General features: G+C 35.6%; 1 protein-coding gene across 1 annotated transcript; it reads right to left on the bottom strand.

Annotated features, from left to right (window-relative positions):
• Nucleotides 1–541: 541 nt before the first annotated feature.
• Nucleotides 542–1,264, bottom strand: LOC110022288 (transcription factor PCF5-like). Its single transcript, XM_020721158.1, has one exon. The coding sequence runs from the start codon at nucleotides 1,202–1,204 to the stop codon at nucleotides 542–544; it is 663 nt and encodes a 220-aa protein (XP_020576817.1). The 5' UTR covers nucleotides 1,205–1,264.
• Nucleotides 1,265–12,880: the final 11,616 nt, after the last annotated feature.

Raw genomic sequence — 12,880 nt, 5'->3', positions numbered from 1 at the left:
GGAAACAAGTTGTGAGATAAAGAAAGACAATTTTTTAGAAAAAGACCATTCTTTTCATCATTAGCATGAAAACTACACAACACAATACATAAAGTAAACAACTTGTGAGAAAAAGACAGTTTTTTCCCATCATGAAAACTACATTCAGATTCTACAGATCCTGTCTTGCTGTTCGAACTTTCAGCTTTCTTCAGCTCCTAAGCCTTCACATAAATCACCCCAAAGCTCCACAAGGCAAAAAAAAGGGTGAAAAAAACTTCATTTTTGAAGAAAGATGACGAACCTTAATGAAAAAACAAAAAAAAAAACTGACAATTACTACACAAGAAACATAGAAACTACACCAAATCCAACAAACAAGCTCTAAAGATCAAGCCTTTCACTTAAAGCTTTCATCTTGCTTCATCTCCGGCCTAAAACCAGACACAAAAATCAGTTCAAAGATCCAAAAACCAAAAAAGCTTCATCTTTGAAATATAAAAGATCACAAAACTTGCAGGAGAAATAACAATTGCAAGCAAAGCAAGAAGCGGAATACTCACTAGTGATACGAACTAGAGGAACGAGAAGACAGCGTATGTGACATACTGTCAAGCTCTTCTTCTCCTTGAATCCTAGCAGGGATGCGAAAACCTGAAAATCCAACAGAGGAAGACGATGGATTGAGCATTTCCTGATCCATAGTCTCCATCCATGGACGAAACAAGGGTAAGTTACTGGACTGAAGGGGTTCCCTCTGTGCAAAAATCTGAGCAGGGCTAAACACCATAGCGTTCCTTGAAGCCATTCTCTGGTTCTGCTCTGATAATCCCACAGAATTACAGTTATCGAAAAAAACAGGGTTTTGATTGCTAAAGATGTCATCTTGGAAGGATTGGAGAGAAAGGTGGAGATCCTGCGAGCTATTTGGTGGTGCATCGAAGGTAAAGGAAGCAGAACCAGAGTCTTCAGCCGCAGGTACGGGATTTCTTATAGAAGCAGGACCGAGCTCATCAATGGCAGATTTTGCGTTCTTTATAAGCCAGTCCACTGCTTTGCTTGGACGATCATAGCCGAGTCTGTCTTGCACGTCGTAGAATTGAATGGCGGTGTGAGCGCTAAGACGAACACGGCGATCTCTCGGACCTTTTGCAGTGCATACTTTACTGTGTCGATCTTTGCGACCGGTGGAGCGGACCTCCAAGATCTCGCCGGAGGATTTCATTCCGGCGAGCAAGTGCGGTGGCGGAGGGAGGATGAGATGGTCATAGTCGGAGGGAAAGGAAGCGGTTGGTCATAGTCGGAGGGGATGGCCGGCGGCGGGGGAGAAAAGAAGGGTCTTTTATGGGAATCCAGATCAAGGAGCAGAGCGGCGAAGGGGATCCACTTCTGTTGGAGGTGGAGAATCATGAAGATTGAAGAAGCCATTGAAAGATGACGACATGATAAAAGTTGATGGCTTTCTGCAGTTTTTTGCACAGATTTTCGACGAAAAGGAAAGATGTGGATAAGGTTTTGGAGATTAAAGGCGGATCGGGTCTCTGGAAATTAGCACCGAATTCCAAGAAGGAGAGAAGGAAGCAGGCGGAGCAGCTCAGGGCCTAATCAACCATCGTGCAAACGAGAAAAAATTGTATTTCGGGGTATAAGGAGGGTACAGTGATATAGGGCTGTCAAACAGGCTCTCGTTTCGCGAATAGCTTCTGTTTATATATATATATATATATATATATTAAGTAGTATTTTAAAAAATCTAATTGGCTATAAGGATTTATAATCAATTAAAATATTGATTAAGAAAATAGAATAAAAATTATTAAAATAGATTCAAATGATGTTTTAATATAAATAATAATTTTTAAATCTTGCCCAAACCCTTATTGTTTTATGTCTTATGACTACATGATTCGGGCTGTTAAAATGAGTGAACGCTCGTGTTCGGCTCGTTAAGCAAACAAGTCGAACACGAACACACTTTTTGAGTCGTTTACACCCCTACAGGGATAATAACATGAATATAACACAGATATAACCTCTATATAACTTTCTTTTAACCCCTATGACTGAAATGTAACCAGCCCTGCGTACTTATTACGTACACAAATTTTTCCCCACGAAGAAAGCTTTAGCAGGGTTTTTTTTTTCTTTTTTCTAAATATTAAAAAATGGATAACATTTTGATAAAAAGGGCATTTACATTTATACCCACACTTTTTATGTATTTATACGGCTAACATAATTTTTTTATTTATCTAAATAGCACTTTAATATCTTAATCTATTAAAATTAAAAAAAAGGACACTCAATAGGATGTAATGGAGAAGAAGAATTCATATAAGTTTTTTTTTTCTTTTTTCTAAATATTAAAAAATGGGTAACATTTTGATAAAAGGGCATTTACGTTTATACCCACAATTTTTATGTATTTATATGGTTAACATAATTTTTTTAGTTATCTAAATAGCACTTTAATATCTTAATTTATTAAAATTAAAAAAAAAAAAAGGACACTCAATAGGATGCAATGGAGAAGAAGAATTCATATAACAGACCTTACTTAGTGGGGGTAAAGACTTGTTATTGTTGTATACAAATAACACTTAATTATGATAGAATATTGCTATTACTAATATTTTAAATATTTTCATATATAAGTTTATACACTATTGTTTATCAATATAAATAATCAAAATTTAGATTTAGATATATAAATGCATATTAATTGTGTGGAATGCTTAGGTTTAATTTTCTCTTTGCTAAAATTTGTCTGTGATTTTTATGAATTAATTTTATTAAGAGTTTTGTGTGTCGGAAGATTCGCGAACGTGTAATGATAATTTAACATTTTAGCATTGTATGAATATCCATCACATGCATAGGAAAAAAGAAAAATAGCATGAGGTGACACCATAATTTTTAAGTGGAAAAAACTTAGAAGGAAAAAAAAATACAAGGCTTAACCCAATCAAATTAATCAGTTATGTAATTGTAAGTATATAAGTGTGTTATTCTCATGAATTAAAGAATAGGAAATTACAGAGGTTAGAGTCATAGATGTAAAATAATGATGTAGCTATAATTGTCATTGGGCTATAATAACTGTAGTCCTTGGCTAAAATAGTGATAGTTGGCCACAAAGACTTAGGTGATAGTTATTTTAGTAATTGATCACATATGTCATAGTTAGAAGTTGTAATAGAAATAGTTTGCCACAAAGGCTGTAGTTGTTTGTTATAAAGATAATACTTGGCCATAAAAGTTGTAGTTCGTGGTTTCAATTGTAGCAGTTGGTCATAAAGGTCGTGATCACAAATTGTATCAATAGTATTTGGTCACAAAGTTTATAATTAGTTGTTACAAATGTAATTGTTAGCGATAAAGGTTGTAGTCATTGGCGGCAATAGCGATAGTTGGTCATAACGGCCAACTTTTATAGTTGGTGACAAAGTTCGTAGTTGATTTTTACAAAGGTAGTATTTGGCCATAAAAGTTGTAGTTGGTGGTTGCAATTATGATAATTGGTCATATACACCATAGTTAAAAGTTGTAACAGTAGTGGTCGATCAAAAATATTGTAGTTGGTTACTAAAAAGGCAGAAATTAGCAATAAAGGTTGTAGTCGGTAGGTGTAATAGTGATGGTTGGTCAAAGAGATCATAGTTGGAAACTACAATAATAGTAGTTGGCTACAAAGGTCATATGAGGGGTCATCGGAGACTGATGGCGAGGAGGGGGGGGCCGACCGCCGTTGGCCACTACTGGCCGATAAACGGTGGTCAACGACTACAAAACTTTGTGGTTATTCGCTGAGTCTTCAATAGAGGTGTTAGACACAACAAATGTATTTGGAATAGTAAACAGGGGTCAGTGGTGGCAAGCAATGAAGATCGGTTGTGGTAGATGGTAACCGACGATGGTGCTCGTTGGTGGTCGATGGTCGGTGACAATCAAATCTTATGATCTTCAGAACTTCATTGATCATCTGCAATATAAAATTTCCATTAATCCTTAGGGGAGAACTTGTTCTTTCAACTCTATTTCTGAAAAATACATCTTTATTCCTCCGGAATGGGTGATCACGCTCTAAAAACATTCAGTGACAATCAAACAGATAATTTTTTCTTCCATGCTTTAGAGTGAATGTTTTACACATGCCCATGCACTTGGGACATGCCAATTTTTTTATTGTGCTCCAACCAAATAGCATCACATAAGTAGGAAAATTACCGATCTTCCACATAAGAGCAGCGCCGAGGTAAAAATTTTATTTCGTTGCAATATCATAAGTCAACACTCTAGTTTTCTACAATACACGTAGCTCATCTATAAGAGGCTGTAAGTACACGTCAATTTTACTCTTTGAGCTGTGTATCGAGAATGATCAACGCTATAAATAAGAAAAACACAATCATACACATATCAGGGAGCAAATTATATGACGTGATAATAGCTGACCAACAAGAATAGGGTGTTGTAGCATGATTGTAAGGTGTGAACCCATCTGCACATAAGTCAAGCTTGATTCTGCGTGGTTCTGCTGCAAAATCTAGATATCTGTGGTCGAAGTGTTTCCAAGTTTTACCAGCTAAGGGATGAGTCTTTGTACTAGCAAAAACATATTTGATATTATGGCATGTCATGTGGGAAGTTTTGCGCATAGAAGCAATCTGTCATTGGAGTTGTGGAATAAGAATGTGAGGAAAATAAAAGAGACGTTTGTAAGGAATATTCTTCTGGTTTTTACTCTTTCTCCCCCTTGGTTTGAATCTATCAACACTACAAAATTTGCATTTTGTCTCTTTTTACATTCTCCATGTGATATAACATACAATTGTTGACACAACAATCTAACTTTTTAGATATTGACCCCAACTTTGCCACTAACTTTTTAATTGTGTACAAATTTTCTAGAACTAAATTACCAGTAGAGTTTTTTTTCCTTTAATAATGTTACTACCTAATTAAAGTATTCCCTCCCTTGACATGTTAAAATCAAATTTGATACTTCGGCATTCTTAGGGTGACTGTTAACTTTGCGTGTGAAATGCATCATTTTCACAATGATTGTTTGGCAGCATTTAATAGTTCATAGAATTGTCACGCTTTACTATTCAGTTCTTTGTCATCATCAGACAGACTCCCAACAAAATGAGCAATGCTCACATCATCAATCATTTGCTCATACATGTCTGAATCGTGAACAATTTGTGGGGCATAACTTAATTAGGCTCCTGCATGACCGTATTGAACATCTAGCTTAAAATCACCATGTAAAGTCCAATACTAATAATCAGGTTTATGTCTAAATTCACTTCCTCAGAAGTCAGATACATTTGATTCTTGTTCTTAGCATAGGGGCATCAAAACCTACCTTCTAATAGGTAAACCGACAACTGCGATGCCACATGCACGAACTCTTCAACACCAGCAATAAACTCGTTAGTTAATCCCATGCACGAACTCTTCAACATCAGCAATAAACTCGTTAGTTAATCATTTTCTTTCTATATATAATCTGTTATACATTCACTATATAGTGCTTCAAATATTCATCTGTACCATAAATGTAGCCATACACATCATACTTGAAACCTTAAACCACCTACACATCATACCCGAAACCCATAGTCTAAAAATCTAAAGTATCAAATTAAATTTTTCTATGCACATACATAACACAAATTTAGGTGTGATGTGCACTTACACATCGCACCTAAATTTTTTTATTTACATACATAACAAGATTTCTTATGTATTTACATATCTCACATCTAAAATTTCAACTCTAAATACATAACACAAATTTCTTATACATTTACATATCTCACTCATAAATTATCATATTTACATATAAATCACGAAATTTCTTATACATTCACGTATGTCGCACCTAAATTTCATATTCACATGCATACCACAATTTTCTTACGAATTTCATATTTACATGCATACCACAATTTTCTTACGCATTCACATATCTCACCCCTAAATTTCATATTTACATACATACCACAATTTTCTTATGCATTTACATTTCTCACTCCTAAAATTTATAATTACATACATAGCACAACATTTCTTATGCATTATATTTCACACCAAAATATCATTTTACATACATGTCACATTTTTCTTATTCATTTACATATCTCAAACCAAAATTTTCATACATAGCTCAAATTTCTTATGTATTTGCATTTCTCACCCCAAAATTTTCATAAATAGCGCAAATTTCTTATGTATTTAGATTTCTTACACCTAAACTTAGGGAAAACCATAAAATCCACATGCATTGCATACCTAGCAATGGAATACAAATAAAGTTTGAGCAAAACATATGTATTTTCGGATCTAACACATATGCAAGAAAAAAAAAATGATGAAAACTAATGTTAAACCATAGCTTAGAGGCGTGGAAGAAGATCTCTCTTCTTGGACGGGGTTAGAGCGAAGATTCAGACCCAAAATCGCTAGAGAGGCTCGGAGTCGACTCTTGCTTTTGACCCAACTCTCATATATGCACATCTTTTTTTTTGAGCAATTCTTTGTTATCTTCTCTATTTTTGGTCTACCTTGGCAAAAAATTTTCTGTGCAGACTCGTGACGTAGCTCTACGTGCGGACCAAGTTATTTCTAAGTTATTTTCATATTATTTCTGACTTATTTTTAATAATACCGAAATACTCCAAAAATACTCCAAAAACGGGTTATTTCTGGGTTATTTCAGTATTATTGAAAATAACATAGAAATAACCTGAAAATAACTTAAGAATAATCTACGCCGCACGTAGAGCTACGTTAGGAATCTGGACAGAAAAAATACTCCTACCTTGGGCATGAGCTTTAACAATATTGGATATGGATACCCTATGAGATGGGGGTAACTTTTTTTTCTATGATTATTTCTTTATTTTGATTCTTGCTCTAAGAAAAAAGGGTGCAGCCAGACATGGGCGTTAGGCGGGCCGGGCTTGGCACGGGCTGAGCTTAATCGGGCCTTGACTAATTAAAGCGAGCTCAAGTCGGGTTTGAGCCCGATTTTTATACTAAAACTCATAGCCAAGCCCGCCCACTCCATAGATTGGGCAGGGCCTCTAAAAGATTAAACATGGGGTGCATAATCTCGAAAAAAACTATATTGAAATCACATAATTAATTTTGATTTTTTGAGCAAAATATACTGCAGATATCTGAGGAGTTAGAATCTAAAGTTTGCCGATGCAAACTTAAGCTAAAATGCATAAAGAAACACATAAAGATCTATCATTTCTTGTATAAAAAAACATAAATTTCAACAAAATTTAGTCCATCTAGGCGTATGATATGTAAATATCTGGTACTTACCCTAAATGAATTCAATTTTTTTTGGGCCGGGTTTCATATGGGAAGGCCAGATTTAACTATTATGGGGTTTTCAGCTCGGGCTGGACCAGCCTCCAAATTTCTTTTTTTTTTCCGCTCTTCTTAAACATTCATAACCTAACTGAACATCTCCGTTTGATGTGAAAAATTTGCGTATGTAAGACGTACGCAGCGCTGTGTATGTCAGGAAGGTTTTTTATAGGGTATTGGGGGGTTATATTCACGTTATGTCGCTTGTAACCTCTCTGTAACCTACATGTACCTTCTAGTAAGTTCTGCGCTTCTGTTTTCATATATTTGTAGGTTACATGTAGTTTATAGGTATGTTACAGGGAGGTTTACAGTTAAGGCTGTCAAAAAAGTTAGTTGTTCGCAAATAATTCCTGTTAGACTCGTCGAGGAGTTCGTGTTCGATTAGTTCGGTAAGCAAACGAGATGAATATTCCCTTCTCCTCCGCAGAATATTCCAGAGCAGAAAAGGAAGCTTCGTCCAGCAAAGGCAGCCTCCCGCTCTCAGAAGGAAATATTTTTTCATCCAGCCAACAAAGGAAACGAATTGAGCAGCCGATCTGTTTCCCGATTCGCGCCTCTGGCGATCTGCGTCCTCCACGCCTCGAACGGGAATCTCCTGCAAACGTTCGCGACTCCGCCCGTTCCTTCGCTCTGCTTCCGCCTTCAACAAAGAAACCGAAGGAATATTCCAATTATGCTCCCACGCCGAACCTGCCTTTTTGCGCGCCGAAGCCTCTGCGTCGTAGCCCTGTCGCGACTTCCTTCTTCTTCTATGTCGCGATCGAATCGCGATCTGAGACGAGAAAACCGAGAAAACCGCTAAAGCTCGAAGCCTTAGCCGAACTCCTTCCTGCGTAGATCCGCCGAAGTCGATCCAAAGACACAACGGCAAAACACAACAGCAAAACCCTCACCGAAAATTCTTCCTTGCCCTCGAACTTTGTTCCTCTACGCCAAGATTTCTCCTCCGCCCTAGATACTGTCTCTGATACCACTTTGTTGAGAAAATTAGGGCGAAGACAAACAGTGACGACACAAATCCAGAAGAACACAGAGATTTAACGAGGTTCGGCAAATATGCCTACATCCTCGGGAGCAGAGCGACGACCTCCTTTTCAATATTCAGAAAAGAATACAGAATACAAAATTCAACTTTCTCAATGACCTAGGATTACAAACAGTTCTATTTATAATCCTAGAGTAAACCCTACAGTACAATATGTAATTCCCAAATTACCCTTGTACCGTATAGCGGGGCGTTGACCCAACACCCCCAACCCACATAACGTAACATCCCGATTTGGACAGATTCTTCCGCTTCGCTCCGCTCTGCTCCGCTTCGTTCCAACGTATGTCCCTATATGGTATATGAGTCATACCATAACATAAACCAAACAAGAATAGTTATTTGTTCGATCGTGTTCGAATCGTTATAGTTCAAAACTAGAAGATTTTATTTTTTTTGATAGAGTAAACTCATTTGTAGGTAAATTCAATATCCAACTTTTTAAGACCATCTTTCTCAAGATCTATAAAGGAGCATAAAAATATTTATTGATCAAGTAAATTATTTTATTAGGTAATAAGTACAATTGACAAGAATAACTGCCATAATATTTCAACATGCATTTCAAAATCAATTTGGGCGTAAAACAAAGGAGGAAAATGAAGATCTTAAACAAAAATAATAGTTTATTACCAAAGCGATTTATTAGATTCAAACTGCTGTTAATGATTTAGGGTCCGTTTGGGGCAGCTTGTGTGTTTCAGGATAAACTGTTTATCCTGAAACGCGGCCCGCGGCCCGCGTTTAGTGCAAAAACCCAAACACAGTTTCGGATAAGCTGACGAAACGCGCGAACCAAACGGTACGGAAAACGCCGCCCGCACTTATAAACTGCCCCAAACGGACCCTTAGTTGAAAACAACTTACATATTAGCTATTGGATAAGGTACTCAGCAGAATATCATATTTGCTATGATAATCTTCTAGGTCTAGCTCAACATCGAAAAAAGGGTTCTTTGTTTTGTTTCAAATATAAGAGTTAAAGATTTATAGACTACAAATTTCTTATTAAGTGTGGGCTTAGCTCTATAAGATTTCGTTACTGTTGCATGTTTAATTTAGCTCTATAAGAGTTAAAGATTTTTTTTTTTTTATTTTGAACCTTCACCGAAATATTTGAGCAGAACCTACTAATTTAACACTAAAAATATAAAGACTTTCTGTTTGTCATATTGATTAGAAATGATGCTGTCTAAATCAACTAACTTGTCTGAAAAGAACATAAGAAGTTTGCAAACCATTAAATGTAGAGACATTGGCCATATCAATGTACACATTATTAGAAAATGTATCATGAAAACTTCTATATTTTTTATTCTCTTCAAGGGCTTGACCAAGCTCTCATCATCTTTCAATGTTTATAGAAAGATCATCACTAAGGTTAATTTATTAGTTAGGTTTATTCATGGCCATGGTGATTTTACTATTCTAGCTATCTATTTTATGAAAAAGATATGAAGATATATTAGTTCAAATGATTAATAAGTTCTATGACCTATATGAAGTGTAATGGAGAATTTTTTTTTGGCTGACAATATTAATTTACTTGCATATGCAATTCATATTTTATTGAGTAGCAATTAAAGTATTGCCATTGTCAATATAATATAGAAGGCTGTGAAATCTTAGTTATGTCATGCAGTTGGTAGCATATTCGCTCTCCAACAACAACAACGACAATAAAGCCTGAATCCCACTACATGGGGTCGGCTACATGAATCATTTTTCTCCACTGCGTCCTATTTAGCGTCCAATATATTCGCTCTCCGAATAAAAAAGAAAAATAAATAAATAAAACTCTCATAGGAATTGAAATAATGCAAGTGAAGGTATGTAATAAGATTCAAATTTTGCAGTTTCATGTCTGGTAAATTAACAGGAACATAATTCAACATAGAATCTTTGGCTGAATTATGCAGAAATTAAAAATGGTAATGATTGGGTTCAACATCTTAACAAAAAGAAATTAAAAATGGTAAACTTGCAAATTAAATTTCAAACAATTTCTAATAGTTTGCTGCAATAATTTAATTAAAACTTATAAATTGCACCAAAAAAAAAAAAAAAAACTGTAAATTAACTTTAGCGCTTCAAAGCGTGCTTCAGTAAAACTAAGCGAGCGTCACACGCTTCGCTTCGCTCTGCTTTGCTTTTCTTGTGAAGCTCGCTTTTAAAAACATTGCGGTCTAGCATTCAATTCTTATGTATTTAGATATCTCACAACATATTTACATAGCATTTTGGTGCTTTAAACCTATGCTTGAATAGGTGTGTTTCACTGTTAAAAGGTGGTAATAGTGTTATTTTAGATGTGATATTAAATATTTGAGTGCTATGTGTGTAAATATAACAGTTTAGGTGTCAGAAATGTAAATACATCAGTATTTTGTGCTATGTATGTTACATAAAATAACCGTAAAGAAGGTCCTTGCTGTTGCCACTGCACTAAAGTGCTGTTCTATTGATGTGGCTGCTTAGTTTGGTGGACTCTCTAGCAATATTTTGCAGTAATTTTATTCTTTTCCTCTAAGTTCTTTCTGGCACATCTATAACTTGGGCTGATATATAGTAATATTCACGTATCCTACATCTACAGAGAGTTATGAAAATGACGGTAATAAAGCGAAAAATAGATTGAGAAAAATCACACCAGAAAAATGCGACACAAGATTTACATGGTTCGACAAATTGCCTACGTTCACGGAGCTGCAGAGGATTTTATTAGCTTTGAGGATTACACCGTCGACCACGTCGACTTACAAGAAAGAATATTTTCTCTCTCTCTCTCTCTCGCATTCTCTCTCTCTCTGTCTTGCATTCTCTCTCTCTCTAAACCGAGAGTCACACCAAGAAGAAGAAAATATAACTTTAAACTGTTTGGAGAGTAATACACAACCCTGTAATCATGAGCCTCTCTTAAAGCTTCACAGTATCCAGCTTGTTTTGGTAATCCTTAATTTTGTGATTCCATGGAATCATGCTTTAATGACCCATATAAAACCCATTAAGGCAAGCTATCAAATTAATCTGGTAAAACTTAATTAATTAAGTTTTCCTTAATTCTTCCTGTCAATAGAAGGCAACTGCTTTAAATAAAAATTGGGAATCATCAAGCTATGACAGGGAATAAAATACATAAGGAAAAGAATTAAGAGCAGATAAATTAGAATCAATTTATCAAAAAATCTGTCGTAATAGGAAGTGGACCGGGTCTCCACCTTCCTCTACAGAGAGAGATAGCTCGGATTCTTGCAGAAGACTTTAAGAAACGAGTAATGATGGTAGACACCTCTAATGACCCATTTTGGATTAGGCGGCGCTCGCAGATTACAAGTACCAAACTCTTACATGCAGACAAGGTGTAATTTTCTTAGTCCTCTAACTGTCATTTTAGATTTCTTTTTGTAATTAGATTGTTGTTTAAAGTTACTTTGATTACTTTTGTTAAGGTGCTGCTCTTTCTAATATTGTTATTATGTTTAGTGAGGCTATAGCAAGTACTCATCTTGCCAAAAGGAATGTAGAGACTAGGTGTTGGCACCAGAATGTTTTTCTTCTTGTGGATTAGATTATAGAGAGAAATCTTTATGATGCTTTTATTGTGTTAAAATATGAATATATTTCATTTAGCTTTGTTCTTTTGAATTCATCCTGCTTCTGCAGATACTAATAACCTGAAGTACCTAAGAATTAGTTGCTAACAAACTTATATGTTTTTCCTATGTCAAACAGATGAATAATTATAGGTAATTGTCTTGCAAGATAGTATCTCATACCTGTCCTGTAGCTTGGATCTTTGTATTATTCGTTAAATAAGATAGTAGCTTAACTTAGAGTCTGTTTGAGGCAGCTTATTTGGTGCGGTGACGTTTTGAAAACTCACCTGACCTGTTTGGGTAAACTGCGTTTCGACAGCTTATGCGTTTTGAAAACGCTGAAAACAGCGTTTTCACACCACACCTATCTAGATGCGGTGACAGCTTTTTAGTAGCGGTCTGACTTTTTCAAAAAAATAAAAATTTGTAATAGCCACCGCACCTAATTTATTAGCAAATTATTTTTAATCAGCTTATCAACAGATTATTCAATAAGCTGTAGCTGCCCCAAACAGACCCTTAGTTGAGTTTCTTTAAATTGTAAACTTTAATGTCCAGTTGAATTTGCACTCATGAATCAAATCCTAAAATCCTCAATCATATTGTTTTTCTCTCAAACTGTAATATCACCACTTCAAGTCTTAATGTAGATTCATTGCTAACAGGAAATGGAAATATTACTTATTCCTGCTTTGATTATATGGTTAAAATATAGTGACTGTTTTGCAATTTTCCAGTTTAAGTAGGTGTTGATTGAGGACGTTGAAAATCACATGCCTCAAGTAATCGTAACTGATGAAATTGGGAGAAAACTTGAAGCGTTGGCTGCCAGTACCATTGCACAGCGTGGTATTCAGCTTGTTGC

The sequence above is a fragment of the Phalaenopsis equestris genome, unplaced genomic scaffold (genome assembly GCF_001263595.1).
Source record: "Phalaenopsis equestris unplaced genomic scaffold, ASM126359v1 Scaffold000180, whole genome shotgun sequence".
NCBI lineage: Eukaryota > Viridiplantae > Streptophyta > Magnoliopsida > Asparagales > Orchidaceae > Phalaenopsis > Phalaenopsis equestris.
Note: the sequence above shows the minus strand (reverse complement) of the source record. Positions and strands in the feature narration are given on the sequence as shown.